Source organism: Pholis gunnellus (genome assembly GCF_910591455.1).
Source record: "Pholis gunnellus genome assembly, chromosome: 11".
Taxonomy (NCBI): domain Eukaryota; kingdom Metazoa; phylum Chordata; class Actinopteri; order Perciformes; family Pholidae; genus Pholis; species Pholis gunnellus.
Window position 1 is genome coordinate 11578892 of NC_136538.1, and position 20030 is coordinate 11598921.

A 20030-nucleotide genomic window follows, 5' to 3' on the forward strand; every position below is an offset into this window, starting at 1 on the left:
TCCGTGCAACCCCTGTAACAGCGTCCAAATTCAGTAAAGAAATGTGAGATAAATGAGTCATTAATGTCAAGGGTTCACAACAATGTTTTTATAATTACTTTAATTCATTAATGTGATGCAGCTCAGTAAGAACACTAATGAGTTTGGCTGTATAAAGGCGCCAACTGTCTCACCCTGACTGACTGACCTGGATCTGGCACATACATTAAAGACACCTCTTGGTGTAAATGAAATTCTTAACCAGCAGAGGTGTTACATTTCTAACAACATCATACAGAGAGGAGAGAATAAAGAACAAAACAAAAGGCCCTCACTGCAAGCTGGAAATAGCTTCGTATGGTGCCAAACAGTTATTAGCCATAAAAACTAATGTCAAACCCGAAAGCTAATGTCATGCCAGTAAATCTTTCTCTGCGTTACTTTGCCTCAGGTGAGCCATCTGTGAATGACAGTGTGTTTGCTGCAACATCTCGTTTGCCAGTTAGCTATTTTATGGTGAAGAAATGTCGACTCACAACACCTTCGATTGTTTAAATCTTTTACAAGAGCTCAGCGTGTCAAATCAACTTGTAACTTTAGCACCCAGCAGCGCTTCGTTGTCCTGTCTGTTTGTTAGCAAACTGACCTTCAACGAGAACAGAAGCAAAAGAAAAGCAGCTTTAACAGAGGTGGCGTTCTTTTTCAACATCCCCCCCCCCTCTTTCTCCCTCCCCTCTCTCTTCTTTTCAAGAACTGAGTGTTAGTCTCAGTTGGAGAACTCCCATCCTCTGCTCTAATGCTCTTCCCTCCATGCTCATATTAAAGCTTCTGCTTAATGTCGGAAAACAGACCTCCGTGTGCTTTTCTTGTTTCTCTCTCAGAATCACAGTTACCGTTTTCTATTCCATCCACTGCACACGCTGTGTACTGACGGGTGTAGCCATGAGTTACATCACTGCGTGTGGAATTTGGATAAAGGGATATGCTCCTTCTCTGCATATTAACACCATTTTGCCACCAGATGAAGTTTATCTCATTATCGTGACGTTTTCGTGATTTGTTTCAGATTAGTCAGGCAGCTCTAAATAGTAAAAAGCTTGTTGATATAACCTCTATAAGAAAGGACAGCTTACTATGATGGCAGGAATCTAGCATCATTCCATCATGATGTAGCATAATTAGTAGCATTGTGATGTGCATTCAAACACTAATACTATACCATTAGTGTGAAATTGCAGGCTAATTTTTACCATTGTAGAGAGACAGTTGCATTTGTTAGAGTGAATCAAACAGCCATTATGCCAACATGAGTCAACTTTAGGTCAATCAATGTCACTCTTACAGTTAGGCAAAAGGCTGAATCCACAGCATACATATTAAAATGTATTCCCTCACTTTGTTGCCTTCAATGAGTGGACTATTCTTTTTCTTTTACTCCCACAGAATGGGTCACAAAGAGTTTTTGTTTTTCCTTAGGGGAAGAAAAAGGGGCAATAATAATATAAGACGAGTCTAAATCCATGTATGGGACTCTGCGTGCCCACTAAACCATTTAGAATTAAAGATATTGCTCATGTCCTTACCTGTGGCATTGGGTGGGCATCTGTTAAAGGCCAGTTCTCCTGAAGGCGTCCGTCTCCACACCATTGATACTGCATAGTCCTCCGGACAAATCTCATACGGCGCTTGAAAGCAAAGTGGTACAAGTGTAACTACATTGACGCAAAGAGCTTTTCAGGATTTCCAATATGATGCAACGATTTCTTCATATTACACACAAGCAGGTATGGAAATATAGGAGATCAAGGCTGTATCGTGTTGGTGAATATGAGCATGCTGTTTAGTATCGTGATGAAATGCACCCTCTCCTATAAACACAACTTATGTTTGTCGGCGCTACATAATAATGATAATAATACATTTTCTTCACAGAATGGAAGTATTAAAGGACTTCACTAAGTTAAGACTCCAATTCAAAAAAGATTATTTTGAAAATTGTTCAATAAGCTTTGCTGATACTTGCGTTACTCAGTAAGTCACTGAATGACTAACTGATTTCCATGACTTCATTTATATTCATACCCTTTCATCCCTCCTCTGCATCTGCATCTCCTCTTCAGGTCCCGTTACTGTTACGTAACATTTCATTCTCTCACCAGAGATACTAATCTCTTCACTTTCATTCAGATTTAAGTATCATTATCCTTTGGCTCACCTGGACAGCGCTGTTCACTGCACTTTCTGACCTCCTCTCCGTTGCCATCACACTGCTGCCCAGTCACCGCTGCCCCCTGACACACCCGCGCTCGCCTCTGCCATCCGCCGTCGCAGGACTTCGAGCAGCCGCTCCACGGACCCCAAGGATTCCACTGTCCGTTAGCTACAACAGAAACATCCTCAGTTACACACAGATACTCTCACAGGCATAAAAAAAACCCCCAACAGAAATACAACCAAAATGATACATCACGGTGTGCTAATTTTATCGTGTGCCATATAGGCTTTTATTTTTATTTTATTGATTTTTGATTGCGTTTATTTCTTTTGCTATCCGTGCGTTCAGTTTGCAGATGCAGTTTGTTGGTAATACTCCAAAAATGAACGGGATTACTTTGAATAATCGGGAGAATGTGGGTTTTATGACTAAATGAAGCTCTCTGAGTGGTGATCATTCGCCTCACTTTGCCAATATTAAACAACATTTATGCTGACGTTTCCAAAACCAGCAGCATGTTTTATGCCCTTGTAATGAACACTGTTAAATTGTGCATTAGACACAAAAACAGATGCTTCCCTTCAGCGGTGTAGTAAATCACATGCCCTTGTCTGAATGGAAAGGTACAAAGCCCTGTGAGCAGGAAACACACTCTCATTGTAACCTCCGCTTACCCCGCCCCTTCACACGTGCGGGGCTATTTCGTGTCCTACAACTAACCTCTGTCAGGATTGCTTCCGGAGGCGAAACAAAACAGAAACCATTGTGACCTGTTGGCAAAGACTATCCGCAAGACATTGATCAAATCCCAGCAGATGCTAAAGCCTCTGCTCCACATCAGAGCAGCTGATTTCTCAGACAGATGCATGCTCATGTGTTTCAAAGAGCTCATTGTTTCAGCAGTCCTGGAGAAATTCTTTCAATTTTGAAACACATAACACTGATTCAAATCCTGCACAGGCCTTCATTGTAGTCATTAGTTTTCTACTTTATTCAGTTTTGTTTAATTTTTTCAAAGGTTGCCTGTTGCCTTTCAGCACACTAAATTACTCAAATATATATTTAACTGTTTCTGAAAGACGCATTTCATTGGGTTTGCAATGAACTCTTTCTTTGGGTTCTACAAAGCAAGGCAACGCCACTAGCAGTCCTGAACACCGGGCAAATGAAGGCCTGGACTGTGCCGTCTCGGTAATGTTGGATCTTTCATCTCGGTAACAAAGAAAGAAGAAGTGCTAAATATGTAGGCCTCATTAAGTAAATAAATTGTATAATGCCTCCTCTCGCTGTGAGGCGAACAACAGCAGCGTCTGCTTCATTATCATGAGCACAAATTGGAAATACGCAGTCCCAAGCATGTGCTATTTTAGTGGTCCAAGAGGGCATAAGGTTGACTGGCAGCGGTTACACAACATTTCCACTGACTTTCAAAAATGTGTGAGGAATCTCTCCGCCACACACATACTACTGAACTGCAGAACAAAAAAAAAACTGTTTTAGCTGCTGCAGTGAAAATTGCATCAGGAGATTATGAGAGTGCTCAGGCCCTTCATATGATCAGACAATGCAAAGCCTGATGGAGACCACTAAGCTGACATCTTTCAGCCTCTAATACGTCTATGATGTTGACAGACAGCTTGGACAGCTAACCCTGAATTATGTGAAAGGCATACAGTATATCTAACTGGATTTTACAAATCCAATTGATAGAGCATGGTCTTAAACATCATTCTTGATTCTTACAACACAGCTCTGTTTCTTGCTGCAGAGGTTTGCAGTACGCCACAGAACGAGTTAAACCAGGCTGCATATTTTGTCTAAAGTTGATTGTAATTATTTTAGCACTCATGGTTGTAATGATGGCGGCAACAATGTGGGACGGGCTGTTTTTTTTTTGTCTCTCTTTTCCCCCCATTTCAAATCATGATTTCTGAATTGAGGCATCAAAGCGGATACAGAATTAAGAGGCTCAGGATTTTACCTGTGCAGTCAGGATTATGGCACTCTCTGCTTTCTGCCCAGTGACCGCGACACTCAGATCCCCCATGGGCGGCCGCTGAGCACTGCCTGGTCCTCTGCTGTGTGCCATTGGCACAGGTCACCGAGCAATCGCTCCAAGAGCTCCACTCCTGCCACTGTCCGTCCACTGAGGCACCAACCACAACCCAACAAGCATGTCCCATGTGAAGGGAAAAAAAGAGGGCAGACAGAAATGGGAGGAGATATTCAGATCACTATTCTCTCTCAGATTGAAAGCCAAAAAACAGACAAAAAAAAAAAATGACATGACTACTTGTAGATTTAGGAGAATTGTACTGCTGGTTTCCGAGTCTGGTTAGAATTTCAAAAACATAGCCAAGGGCAAAAAGTGTTTTTGTAGAATGCCCTCGTATAACGATTTAGATTATTAATGCCAAAGGCACAAACTGCAGAATCTATTTCTTAGCTGCCTTCCATTTTCCCTGTCTGGGCAGAGAGAAAGCATCTGGGATTGAGCGGTTTTCACTGAGTCTGCCACCAGAGCAAAGCTAACATTTACTGTGTGGAAAAACTCATCATCACTAATCTGCTTAACATTCACAAGCAATTGCGTGTAAGTGATTTTGACGTCAGTATTACAGTTTTGACTCTCAACTAAACCGCATTATTGTGTAAGCACTCTTACTTAAAATGCACCACAAATCGGGCTTCGTTTCAGCTTTGTACTCACCTTTGCAGTACTGTATGATTATGGGATACTAGATGTGTGTAGGTAAACTGTTACCATGATTAATAATTAATAAATTGAAATAGGTTTATGATGATTTACCTTTCATAGTCCTCTCATCCTCATGCCTTCAGGGATAATTATTACAATTGTTGTTTTGAATAGATTTAGAGAGCAGACAGATGATACCTGGGCATAGCGCTATGTTGCAAAGCTTAGTCTGGGTCTCGGGTCCGTCACAGGCCCTGCCTCCATGCTGGGGAGGGGCACACATCCTAGTCCTAGTGCGGTGACCTCGGCCACATGTGAATGAGCACAGGCTCCACGGTGACCACTCGTCCCATACACCGTGTACTGCGGGCACAGAAAAGGCATCAGGCCTAATCAATGTCTCTGTCTCTGCTGTAGCATAAACAAGCCCATAAAAAACTGCCATAAAAAAATAAATTAAAAAAAACTGATGTAGATGAAACACTGAGCACACAGACACTGTGGGGCTTCACAAAGCCTCAGCCACAAGATTCAATCACCTCTGTTCATTTATTACAATTATAATAAATGCTACCCGACTGACAATGCAGCAAAGGTATAGAATAGGATAAATATGTCAATCTTCCACGTGGCAGTTTTCAACAGACAACAGCAGCAATAGCATCCTGACTCTCAAGGTGTGGGTGAGGAGCAGCAGGCCTGCACAGTGTTACAGTTTGTTGAGTCTTCTTGGTTGACTGGGAATCTAATAGCTGTGGACCTTCAGGTTAATGTGGGTTCTGCAAGTCTGTCATTACACCAACATACCCATCATGGTAATGCAAAAAACAGACAGTCCGTAACCTGGTTCCAGACCTCCGAATAACTGCCCACATTTTACGATTGGTAAAATGCTATGTATAAATGTGTCTTTTTCCTCCTCTTAGCTGCTTATATAATATAATAATGCTCTACAAAAAGAGGTGTTCTTTATCAAAGTGCAACTTTTAAGCTATATATATATTAATTTAAGCTGGGAAAAGGCATCATTCCTCTTGCATCTTGGTTTGCATATAGGTTTGACTGGGTTCCAGTCGACAGATGGTGAGTCTTTATAGAACTGCAGAGGATATTTGCTATTGGCTTAAAGCTTTGCTTTCAAGGGGGGAATATGGGCGTCTGAGATTTAGACAGAATTAAGACACCTACTGTCTTGTCTTGGCAGTTGCAGTGTTCCCTAAATGTACACAGTTACATTTAAGTAAATGATGGACACACTCAACGTGTAAAAGTTTAACCTTATTAGTTTCTCAAGCAACTGCTGGTCTCTTGATCCAAGGGATAAAGTGCTTTTACTAAAGGAATTGAAGGCTCCAAACCAAATTCACAATGGAACTATTGTTTTGCGCCAGAAGTATGGGTATACTGAAGATACTATATGCACAACAAACATTGTATAGTATAGCGGCAACAACTTTGTATTCTAAACAGTACAGTGGCTTACAGGAAACTACAATAGGAATAACAGGCTGATGTGGGTGTGCATACCTTCACATTTTCAGTGAATAGATTTAGGCACAAAATAAATTAAATTATTTTTAATGAAAATTTTGATCAAATAACTAAATGGAGTGCACACAACATATCTGGTGGATTTTTTTTTAATCATCTGCTGGTGACGATTTAAGACCTTGTGAATGAGACTTCTTTTTCCACAGTGAATTGGTGGTTCCCCTTTAGAAGGGTCACTATCCGTAGCTTGGACAGAGGATTACAGTTCCTGCAGTCTAATAGTTGGATCTCAGGATCAGTTGTAGAGTCGTTAGATCTTGGGATCAAGCTGACGGTCCGCCATGAGGCGGAGCTACCGTCTGTCCCAGCTCCTACCTCTGGGCGCCGTTTTGATGCTCTTAGCTAAGTGTCCCATGGTGGCCGAAGAGTTTACTTTGAACATTTGAGTTCAAAGCAGGCAGTCACCAAAGCTACTGTATCAGTGATGCAATAGGATTTAGCTTCTTCAGTTTTTTTTTCTCTGAACTGCGTCCATTATTTACAGGGACATGCCATGAGCAATACTGTTCTGTGTTAGAGGGGAAACTCTTGGACCAGCACAAGATGATCTCTCATATCATTCCAGTGATGTTTTACCTTTTTAACTTGTTAGCCATCCTCTTGTACCTAACTGTGTCCACCATAATATATATATATATATATATATATATTGCAGCCTGTCATATTTTTTCTACAGAGTTGTTTGAGACAGTTTCCACAACAAAATACAATCCCATCCATGCTTATCCTAAAGCTGCAGTTTCAGCCTATTGCACATAATATTGCACGTACCATATACTTTTGAACAATGCAAAACGAGGATCAATGGCACTTGGAAGTGCTTTTTGCAATAGGTTTGCCTCACACAGTAACTTAACTGGTTTCTGGGTCCTTCGGTTCACAGAGTTTCTCCAGTAAAGAGACCTAATCACATTGACACAGTGAAATCATTATATATTTCAATATTTTCCTATATTTTTGACGTAAGTTAACAGGTGTTATTGTTTCACAATGTGTCAACAGAAGATGTCTCTTACTTTTTCGAGGATGTGTCTCATCATTGTTTTTCTTCATTGATCAATAATAGGAGATAGAACTTTATTTTGTATTTGTCTTTGGTTTGCACTGATTATTAATGGTATACTGGCATGGTTGTGAGTTTTGCATTACGGGCTCTGAAACAGTTTCCTTTCTTCTGTTATTTAACTAGGCATGGCCTTTATGATGAGGTTGGCAATAATGCAATATTTTGAGAACTAAAACTCTCTGTGCTTTATGCTGATAAATGTTTTTGTAGGCCTTTTGTTTTTAAGGAGGCTATTGCTGCTCATGCTAATTGCCCAATTTTCGTGTTTAATGTAAGTAAACACATGACATTCTGCATACCAACCAAGTTATCTTATTGGTAGCAGCGGGTGTTTAGTACAACTCAAATAGAAACGTTCATTAGTTTGAGGCAAAACAATATATCTACGGTAACAATGGTCAATGTTCTTTCCCAAATTAAAATTAAAAAGTGTTATTGCATGTTCAAGCTTTTTGACGCATTAAGGATAAGTCTGACATTATTTAATATTGCCTATTTATTACTGTCAAAACTGCAACTAACACGAATCCTTGACTGTTGACAGCCACAGCCTCAAATACTCGACTGTCGTCAAAAACCCTTTAAAAACATAACGAGATATACCTTTGCACTGACGTATGACATATTACATCACTGCCATGAGCATCACTGGCGTGGTTTAATTTGAAAGACATCTGCGGCTGCATGAGCACATCCTGTAGAGTAGGACGGTGTCTGACGGGCGTATCTGCGCATGCTCGATCAAGTGGCTAACTGTTTACATCGTTTAAAATAAACCATCTTAAGCACTGGGAGCAGTGGGCGGCTTTGAAACACCCGGGTAATTAGTATATATGTAAATACTGTATGGTTTTGTAGAAATGTCAAATATGACTCGGCTGCTTTCATTCTAAAGAGAAAATGCACCAGAATTCTAAAGGAAAAGAAAGGAGAAACTACAGGTTGCTGTTGGTTGGGTTGAAAAAGCGGATAACTAAGGTAAAAGTAATATTTGTTAAAGCAGAAATGTTATTGTATTTTGGCAGGTGCATTGTGTTGGATGAGCAGGATCAAAACTCGAAAGGAGGCCCAGCATTTCTAACTCCTTGCCTGCAGCGCCTGATCCATCGTTCATCGATGATGTTGTTTTCAGCGATGGTGACTAAGGTAAGCTACGGCTCCTTTTAGACTGGAAGTGACGTGTCTTTAATCTAAGCACTCTGTTTTGGAGGCATCCTTCCACCTTGGCACACTACTCGCAGTTTGAAGAGAGTGAATCGATTTGTCTGCCTTTCGGATATTAGATATAGACTCTGTTTATGTGGCACCACGCCAGGTGGGAATTTGTTTCATCCCAGTTTGCAAGCGTAACTAAGCAAAGGTAGATCAGCAGCATTTTTTAGCATGACTTGGAAAAACAAGTTCTGTGATCCCAGTGCACCGTTTTTGATATGAATAATTGAAGACAAAAAAAACATAATTCTTCTGATATTACAAGGAATGCAATTTAACAACAAAGCAGGACTACAGTACACTTGATATAGTCTACCTAAAAATCTATAAAGCAATACAATTATTAAATTGTAAACTAAGAAGATTCTCCCTCTTTTATTTTTCGCTAGAAATGAAAAGTTATATCGCAAACTTTCTCTTATGAGGAAAGTCAAAATTGCTTTAGAGCTGGCCCCGGAGTTTTATGGCCCAGTTATTTGCTGATAAGTGTTTCTGCATTATTATGTGAAAGAAAGTTCCAGATCCAGAATTAGCCGTGAGCAAACTAAATTCTGCAGGTCTTGAGATAAATCAAGGACAATAATGAATTCACATGGGCAGCTCTGTAAGTTCTGGCCCTAAATTAATAATTATTCTTCATCCAAATGAATTCATATACCTGCAATTGGGCTGTGTAGCTTTTGAGAAATAGGAGCTTTAATGCTGTCTGAGCTAAATATAAATGGCCATAGAGGAGTCACACCAAGACCGTATTTAGCCAACTGTTCCTTTGAAATGACTCATTCTCCTTCTAGCTCTTAATGTCCACGCACAGCAAGAGAGTGACCCTTTTTGAAAACTGCACACTTCCCACTTGCACATGCCACATCTAAAAATGAAGTACAGTACATCATAAATCAGTTTTCAGGCTGCAGCTTGCAGTATTTTTATCAGCCGTAATTACCTAAGAGTTTGTGATGCCGACTCAGAAGCACTACCCTTTCCTGCGCCATCAAATACTTGACTAAACAAGAGTTCAGAATCTCATTTCTAAATCAACACACTTGTCTGTTGTACACAATCCCAAAAATGGATAATGGTGACTTGTTCAGAACGACCCGCTGTCCTACCAGACGCAGACAGACAAAACGTTAGCGCGCCGCAATCACCAGTCGGGACAGCATCTGATGCTGATACCTGACCGCCAGTGACTCATCTCCCCTGCCATCATGGGTTGAGGAAGAAATGCCTTACAGGGTGTTTGAAGAAATGCTGCCAAGCTATTTTAAAAATGCAAGACTGACCTTCAAGGAAAGGAAGCTGACAACATATCAGTGTCTACTGCTCCCCAAGCTCCATGCAGAACCACATGTCTTTAAACCATTTCAATGTTGATGAATGGCCTTACAGTTATATGAAATGGGAAACACAAAAGTGATAATGAAAAAAAAAAAAAATGAAAAAAAAAAATCACAAAATAACAACAAAGAAAGAAAGCATTAGATTAACTGCAATAATAATACATTCCTAAAGAGACACATTGAAAAGTTTGTTAAAACACAGCAACACATTTCCTCCTTTCAACAACAAATGATCAAAACATTAATATTTAAGAATCTGCGGCTAACACTACCTGGACAAGGGGCAGTGTTATTGCAAACCCTTGATTCTCTTAAAGGGCCGCTGCAGTGTGTTCCGTATGGTGAGACACATGTTCTTGTTCGCACCTGCGACCCTTGACCGCATGTTACAGAGCATGAGCTCCACTGGGACCACTCCTCTGGACCTGATTCACCTGTGTGGGAGAAGGGTGACACTAGTTAAATGCAGCAATACGGTCCTTGGGCAGGGCTTACGGGGCGGGGTGGGGCAAGGTGGGCAGGGTTGAGTCAAATGGGGGAGGGGCCAACATGAGTCACGTTGGGGTGAAGTGGGGTCTTTAAGATTTATAAGAACACTATTGTACAGTCTATACTACCCTTTATGTGATCTTTGATAAATACTGAATCTGCAGCTAAATTCTTCTGACTAGTAATTTCATTTGTATGCATCACAATAAAGTGCTTTGCCATTTTAGACAGCAGGTGCATTAACAATAGTCATCATAGAGTAGGCGAGATGTGTCAGTGAATCAGCCTTTTTACAACAAATTTAAATGTGCATTTATGCAAAGATCACAGTGAAGGCACAGCTATGATTATATATATATATATATATATATATATATATATATATATATATATATATATATATATAAATGTAACAGTAGACATCAGGGTTACATCTAATTGTTTCATTTCATCCGTAAAAAAAAAGAATTCATGCATTTCAATGAAACCCAATTTGCTTAAACAAAGTCAGACCATAAAGAAAGGAAATGTCATAAGAACATGGTGACATGCAAGAAAGACAGCGTCTGAGAAAATAAAATGAAATTGAATGGGTGTTAGTTCAGAGAGAAGCCTGAGATATGGATTCCCTTGCACTGCAGCAAACTATCTAGTTTCCTTGACAACAGAACATATTAGGTGTTTTAGACGATGGTTTCAAATACTTTTCAAATCCATGTTAACCTCTTAACTCCCAGGGGCGGAGGAAAATGAGAAAGTTAGTGGATTTTATTCAGCGGATTGCAGCCATTTTCATGCGTGACTAAAAGCACACTCACTTGTGAGTGTGCTCGAGGTTCTATTTTAGCTGCAGAGTATCAATGGATTCTGTCTCTATTGTCCAGGCCTTTGTGCCAACATGGAGCTTTTGGCGAGCAGACTTTGAAGTAGTTCAACGCTGCACGCGGTCAAATAAGTCATTAAATAATCATACATAGCATTCGGTAGCAGATTAGTAAAGATAAGGATCATAGTTGTTACATGCTTCTAAAGATCTCTATTGAGTTTAATTAAAAAGAATAATCCAGAAGAAACAGCAATGAGCCTTTACATCTTCATTGTCCAAAAGGTCCAAATATCAGAAAGCCATGACATGCTAAATAAAGCTGTATATTTGGATGAGGCAGTGTGGTGATTTACAAAGCCGTGGTAGCCTGAATGGAAAAAGAATAAATTATTTGGTGACAAGTGAATGGACAATAAAATTCCTGCATTAGAGTAGTCACCAAATAATGTTTGATTGTGTTAAACCCTCAGGTGAAGTATTCATTTTCTTGGAGGCTTTGGGCATTAGAGAAATAATTTCATACAAAGAAGAATTCTTTCGATTGCAGCTCTGAATACATTTATGTCATTTGAAGTCATCAAATCGTCATATAATTTTCAACACAGCATGCTTTAGTGTCTTCGCATGCTGTATCAAGGACACATAGATCCAGCCAAATAGGGATCTAAACCCTGCCCTTAATTTCAGAACATAAAATAGACTGAAAGGTGGATCAATTTATTAAATGAGGCAGTACAGGGAGAGTAAATAGTGTGAGGATGAGAAACAGAAAAGCACAGCGATGCGAGTCGACAGGGAAACAACATACCTACGGCGTGTGTAAGATGGAGAGGTGTTAATGGGTAAACGTTAGTACTGGTATGTCCGTATGGTGTGTCGCAAATTAAGATGGTAATGAAAGGAGTTCATAAACAATGACGGCAATTTAAATGGAACACATGAAAAAATTAAAACATTTCCCAAAAGATAAAGAATAAAAAAAAAATCTCAGATATATATATATATATAAACCCACCCACTAGAAAAAAAGGGTTTGATAGATATAATAAAGCAACACATTTATTAAAAGTGCTGAGGCAGTAGATTGTAAAAGTCCTAATGAATTTAGATAATTTTTTGTTCTTTTATTGGATTCTACACTTGGTTAAGCAACAGTCTCATTTTATCTCTAAGGGCAGCATCTAGCAGTTCAACTTTTGCCAAGTATGTGTTTCATATTTGGCTGAAGGGTGGGTTTTTCATTGAGTGACATTTAATTTATCATGCCTTGGAGGAAATGATTAACTGCATTAGGGCCTTAGTTTTAAACTGCTGTTTAATGAATGTTCCATGAATATACTGTATGAGTAATCCACTTGCCAACTCACTGTGTGACAATAAAACAAACAGACCCACAAAACCCAATTAAGTTCTATATTCAAAGTAAATACTCAGAGAGAAATGGGAAATGTATATTCCTACTTCATATGTAGCAATAGAAAATGAATTGGAAAGAAATAATAATGCAAAACATTTCCACTTAAAAGGTGCAGTACAAGAGAGAGCATGCATGATGAAATTAAGTTTAGTTAACAAAATAAAGTAAAGAAACATAACTACGGTATTACCAGTTTGTGCCATAAATTTAGCAGATTCAGCTTGCTCCTGCAGGGCCTTTGTGTCATGAACTGATCTTGGCCGCTGACTTTTTACTGTATGCTCTCCGATCATTCCATATTCTATGGGACAAAATAGAGGTTCATATGAAAGCTAGGCTTAAACATGATTTTCTGAGAACAAAAGCTTATTACATACTGTTTTTCAGGATGTTCGAAGCAACTGCAGTACATGGCTAGAAACAAAGACCACACAAGTTTGTATTTAATTTGTCCTTTACTCTAGGGCATAGAACAATGCAACGAATTTATAAGGGTGAGTTGGGAGTATTAATTGAGCTTGAAAGCACAGCGTAGACACATAGCAAACATGCAAATAAACTCACATCGGTTTTTAAGACTCTAACACTTCATCAGACCAGCTCCCCCCCCCCCCCTCCCTCCCTCCCTCCCTCCCTCCTGCACACCCAGAAAACAAAACAAAACAAAATGAAAGTAAAAATGTGTAAGCCATCAGAAAGCCACAGAGGAGGGGGTCATGGACATAACATGCTATTGATCCACAGTTTCCTCAACAGTTTGTCATCTTTGTCAGGATTTCTTTTTGGTTTACCCAGTCTAAAATGTTGAGATCCTTTTGTTAAATTAGGCAAATGTATTCTGAGCTGTATTCATTACAATGCATGCCCTCTTTGTTTCCCGTAAAGGGACAATGAGCACAATGTTCTGACTCCACACTGAGAAAAGCGGTGCTTGCACTATTGCATTTTGTTGTTGAATTTGCATCAGCTGTTTTAAGTAAATCAGACACACTGTGAAACATTTATATGTTACTTACTTATTAACAAGCTGATGCAAATTGTCTTCAAACCCTCATCTTAATTGAAAACTGCCATTACTTCTAGCAGTGTGGTCCTAATGAGGTGATTATATCATTTGCAAATAGGCAATGCAGGTGAAAAACAACAAATTCACACATAGCTTATGTTAGTACATTAGACAATACAATGCATCAGCCATTGATAGGGAGGATGTTTAAATCTTTGCTTCTAATCTAGTTTGTAGCGTCAGTTTTCTGTGTTCCCCCTACAGCAAAGTGTACGCCTAGAAAGATTGACCTCCCTCACAGTGAGCCTTATCTGTCAACCTCGTCTGATCGTGTTCCACTGAAAGCTGAAATTTTAGGACTAATTATACGCTAAATCACTTGACTACAAGAGACGACAGTTGTCTGATCCACGCATCAGACTGTTGGCATTAACCAAATGATATCAACAAACATGTTCCATGATTGGATTAAGAAAAATACATAAATAAAAAAATGACTCTGGGTTTCTGGCGACATTCAAACAACATCCCTTCCCAGTATAGCATCAAGAAAACTGTGTTTGCATAAATAATTAGAAGAGAGGGTGTAATGAAAGGAGAGAAAGCCGCCAGGTAGAAACAAACATCGCAGCCTTTTGATGCTGACTGGGATCTTCGGAACCACGACTGCACAAAGTGAGGAGCTTCAGAAGCACGTTCAAAGGTCTTTCTCTCTGATTTGATCGTGTCCACATCTGTTTTGCTCAAATTGATCAGAAAGCACAGTGTGAACTCTCTCCCGGACGAAAAATGTGCAGGTACACTGATGGTTGGACAAACCGAGAGCAGTTGATCTAACGCTCAGTCATGCAAGGCTAACTACTGTAGATACTTTGACATGTTATCTCTTTACTGTGTTTTGGGCTCTACCCTGTGGTGCCTTGGATCAAGAACCAATCTCCTATTTAGCAGAATAATAAAAGGGCTGTCTGGTTTAGTCAGCCTGAATGTCTTCTACTTTGCAGGACATCGGACAAAAAGCGGGGCCCACTGCTTTTTTGATGAATTTATACAAGTGAAACTAAACACTAAAAGCTATGAGACAGCATACAATAGCACTTTCATTTCACTAAGCTCAGTAGGGCAGGATGGATGTAGACAATACATAAAAAATGACTTATTTTAATGGTTTTACTTTTCAGTAAAAGTCTGTTATAAGGAAAAAGAAATTGTTTACAAATCATTATAGACACCATACTGTTCTGTATTGCATAACGTAGCAACTATAGCAAGTACAAAAGGCAACAGAGCTTTTTATATGTGAATATCCCTAACTGTATACTAAAAGAAAATAATTCCTACCCAGCTCTCTATTGTGCATCCAGAAGCAACAGTTCCTGTATCAAGGAGGACATATACAGAACTGGACGCTGTTATATTTTGTATTATCCTTTTCAGATACTAATCATCATGCCTGGTTTCGCCTATAATTGGTCTTATCTCCATCGTACCTTTGGAAAAGATTTGCCTCCGCAAAACATTGATCAACTCTCCGCCTATTGAACAGTAGCCTGACAGTCAGTCACACCTAATCTAATCTAGCTCTCACCAGCTCATGATGAGCAAGACAACAATCCGTTGAGAAATGAAAGTGATTATAAAAAATGTCATTAAGTGTGATGTCAGTAAGATACTTACTGTGTACTCATTACAGAGCACCATGAATCAAACTTCACACATTTTTAAATAGAGGTTTGTCATCATGGATTCATTATTTCATCACTGAGGTTTGAGTAATTATATCTACATCAGTCTGGACAGGAAGCTATTACAAATAAAGCACAACCTGTTGGTACTCAAATGAGAGCTGGTTAGATTAGAGCAAAGGAAGTCTCGGTTTAAGTGTAAATGAGACTGAAGTCTCTGAATATGCCACAAAGATCTTATTCCTAACTTTGTTAGTAGAATTGGAAAAAAGCCGCATGTCGAAACATGAGACCAGAAAAGTCCTGAGAAATAAGCACAGCGGTTTAATTGAACTACGAGGATTGTATTCAAGCCCGTGGCGGTATAAGCGTTAACATCAGACACAGACCAGAGTTATAATAAATGGAGGGCCAGGCGGTTTGTCATTTGTCAATTGTCAAAGCGGCACAAAAAAAAACACGAAGTGTCTTCACTGCATTACAAGGCAGAAAGCACAGATGATGCATTTAGCGTGTCATTACTTTTCAAGCATTTCCTCTGTTTGTGACAGCATCATTTCATGTTTTGGCAAGTATTCAGAACTTTTTAACTGTGTGTTTTTAAGAAAATGAAGTTTAAGATTTATGAGGGGTCTGTCCTTCAGTCGGAACTAAAGAGAATACTTATTATTGATATCCATCAACCATCATGTTCCAACAGCAAAGGAGAGGCAATGCCATTCAGTGGAATCCATCACTGTTCGCTTTCTTTCCTTTTGTGTTAATTCACATAACCTTCATGGCATGCGTCACTGACAAAGCATGCGTTCTGCGCATGACCATTTAAAAAGACTTTCCTTTAGGTCTTATTGAATTGATGAAACTGAGAATAGCGGCATTGCTTTTCTGAAATACTTGACATATTTTTGGAGGATTAGACACACATCCTTAAAATAGCTGAATTACTTAGATGACCTTGGCAGACAGATCAGCAATAGACACCTTTCATTTCACGACAGGTAAAGCATTTTTAACACAAGGTGAAAGCCATGCTTGATCCAGCAAACATTTAAAAACAGAAATAATCTCCAACAATCTGGACCAAATGGACCAGACAGAGACGAAGGAGCTGCTTCTGGAGAATATTAGTTCTTACAAGTAGACCTAAATTGGTTTATATCCAGAATATTATGGACTATAGTAAATGCATGCAATTGGTAATAACTGGCAATGAAAATGTCCTGAGAGCAGTCATATAAGCGTATCTATGTCGCAGATACTGTAATGGAAAGTCAATGTCCAGTGTGCTGTATTTACTGAACAAAGTGAGGGTAAGGGGCCATTATTAACGTCATCATTGCTGTCATCGTACTGAAATAAAATTGTTCTTTTTATACAGATACGATGTACATGGAGAAGCGGGACTCCTGGTCACTTGTACTTGCTGGATATTTTCATAGCCTCCATTTTCCTACACTCATATCCAAACACTGTATTTTTGGAGAGCAACTATCTACATTATTTCCTCTGTGTATTTCCCTTTAATCCTGCCAACTCCATGAAACAAACCTATTTTCTCAGATGTTTAGTGTAATTGTCAGCAGATTCACTTATTCACTGATTTGTGTGACTCACTATAGATACACAGGAACCAAAATAACTCCTTGTCAGTCTCCGCTTCATGTCTCTCTAAGATTGTTAACATTGGCTTCTTTTGACAGCCTAGACTTCCAAGCAGGCTAAAGCTAATGTGGCCAACATCGTGTGAATGGCGTGAAATTTGATTTTGACTGTGTGTTTGACAATATTATTTATCTAATAAGTCTCTTGTATATGAGCTCGCTGTCACAGAAAACCAGTTACCTAATGCTCCACACACTCACCCACAAGCACAGACACAATAATGCATAAACCCTCTTCCTGTTTCTCGTGTGCTACATTTTCAAAAGCTCCTAATTCGCTAAAGGAAGAAGCTGAATTAGCACTGCGTTTAGCAACACTGTGCAGTATCAAACCTGCAATTACTCCCAGTAAGTGCAAAAATAGATCTTTCAAACGGTGCAAGCAACAACTGCATGCTGCTGCCACGATGTGCCATCAGTTTATAATGGCAGCCATTTTGCCTGCTTGTCAGGGATGATCAACAAATCAGGTGAGTAATAAAGAGGTGAGGGATGAGATTAGGCTATTTCGAGAAATAATGCCTTCCTCTCTACTTTGAGAAACTGAAGTGATTCAGTGGCTAGTCTCGGGAATCAGGCTGCTTTGCAAGTTGATCTTATCGTGAGCTATGTCTGGCCGCACTAAAAAGGAAAGGAGAATCACTCTTCTGTTTCAATCAGCTTTGGAAGCTGGATCTCCAGAGGTGCATATGTTAGCAGAGCCAGCGCCGCATGCAGAAACCGCCAAAACAATGAAAACCTCTGGTCCAAATGTAACAAAATGTCTGCTCAAATTACTGGCTTTACAGGCACTGGTCGCCACTGGGCTGTAACCTCAGCAGGTGACAATACATGAAGGTTATAACAGGGGGATACCAGGGCTCAGATTTTGAGGCAACAGTGTTACTGAATGTGCTGTGGCACACACACGGGCCTTCAGCACAGCGTCAAAGATGTGCAAACATGGATAGTGCTGGACAGTATTCTCCTGCCCAAGCCAAACTATTCATGTGAGCCTGATTATGTGGGTTCAAAGCTTTCCTTACCCATCACAGCTCATTGATGCTTTCAAGCTTAATTAGTGGCTATATTTATGCTTGATTTAATTAATGTCCCACTACTAAGTACATTCAGTACGTATAACAAACAAATAAGGACTCCGCACGCAATCAAAGACAAAGAAAGTTCCCTGTGTCCATGACCTTTGTCATCACTGAGGCTTTGATTCACTGCATGCCGGGAATTTGAAGCTGACACACCGACGGTAATCACGCCTGCCACAGAGAGCCTAATGGAAGACATTTGATTTCCAGGTTCATCTTCACTGTGTGGACACGTTCCATGTGTGATTTTATCGAAAGCCAGTAAAAGCCAGCCCCATGTCCAATGAGTGATGTGTCTAACCTTGCATGAAATGAGCCTTTACTCAAAGGCCCCTATGAGTAGCGTCTATCAGGGGCTCTCCGCTTCCTGCCGTCTATGCGTTCCTGCCTGACTGACTGTCTCAAATGTAGCTCTTAATGAGAGGCACTTCATTACCGCTACACGTTGAAGAGTGTAAGTTCCCAGAATACCAGTAAGAGGACTACCTCACGATCCCGTGACTGTCTTTGATCCGTTTCTCATCAGCTGAGCTGAGACTGGCAAATTTTGGTCAAATGTAGTGATAATCTGGATTGTAAAGTGCTTAAATTACATTTTAGATATAAGACCAGATAAGAGAAAGGTTAAAGTTGTTCTTAGCTTGTGATAAATAAGACATAACCAAAAACAATACCAAGGCACATTTTTGCTCAAAAATGGGCGTAGCGTGTAAATGTGTTTCAACTCACGTGTCGTCTTCTGGGCACACTTTTCATTTTTAGATATATTGGAGTTGTGTTTCAGTCATGTATTACAATGGGAATATGTTTAAACATAAAATGATGCAAAACTATAATTAAAGACATTATACCTTTACACATGCTAAAACAGTTGTGTAATAATTAAATTTTTAGAAAATGTTTGTTTGTAACAACAGCGTCTGTTCGTTGGCTTGTTTCCTGGAGGTAAATCAAACCTGAACATCAATGCAGAAAAATGATCAAACCCTGTTCTGGTTGATTATGTTCTACAACAAAACCCCCCAAAACCAGCAATTACAATTAACAACAAAGGAAAGAAAATTGATAACAACAAAACCAAAGGAAAGCAAAAAAGAAAATCATGTTTTTCTGTCATTATGTGTCATAATGTGTTACAGTGGAATACATAAAAACAACAATAAATAAAAAACATCCAAAACACTTTTATTCACCAGTAAAGACAGATTGTAGTATGTTTTACTTATTCCAACAGTTTAGAGAACATTTACTTAGTAAGTATCAGTGTTTTAGACAAAACTGTGAAGATTACTTTTTGATGTAACAAAATAATGAGAAATACGATGATGATGATTATGAAGTAAAGAACATGCATCATATTTTAGCTCATTAACACGCTTCCACATCCAAACCGGGACTGAAGTGTTTCTTAGACCTCAAAATTCGGACTACCATTCAGAAACGATCTTATAAGTCTCCTTAATTAAATGTCCTCAATGTATCTCCTTACACCCATTACACAAACCCTTCACCATTGATGGGACCATATGCTTGTGCCAATCTAAAAAACTCAATTAGTCCTTCATTAAGAAAATGAGGGGGTTGCACGGAATCAGATACAAATTACGAATTGTCCTCTGAGACGCACAATTATCCATCATATTCCTTCTGCCATCTGTTTGCTTCCTGTTGACTCTCCTAATGACTTAGATTGAAGCCAAATTAAAATTCAGTGCAACTGCTGCTGCACCTCATTGAAAAGTCATGTGAACTCACGTAAAAATGGAGTGAGTGTGGTGAGACAAGCGCTCAGAATACAGTCTG

At 39.4% G+C, this 20030-nt stretch overlaps 1 protein-coding gene across 2 annotated transcripts in view; it reads right to left on the minus strand.

Moving 5' to 3' along the window:
- The window catches only part of adgrb3 (adhesion G protein-coupled receptor B3), a gene marked incomplete at both ends in the record, with an annotated part of 105328 nt that overhangs the window by 47901 nt on the left and 37397 nt on the right, over window positions 1–20030 (minus strand). For both annotated transcript variants that reach the window (XM_079169416.1, XM_079169415.1), the window contains 6 exons: window positions 1563–1664; window positions 2195–2359; window positions 4176–4340; window positions 5091–5255; window positions 10334–10495; window positions 12984–13094. In XM_079169416.1, coding sequence (XP_079025542.1) covers window positions 1563–1664; window positions 2195–2359; window positions 4176–4340; window positions 5091–5255; window positions 10334–10495; window positions 12984–13094 — 870 coding nt within the window. The remainder of the gene's footprint in view (window positions 1–1562; window positions 1665–2194; window positions 2360–4175; window positions 4341–5090; window positions 5256–10333; window positions 10496–12983; window positions 13095–20030) is intronic.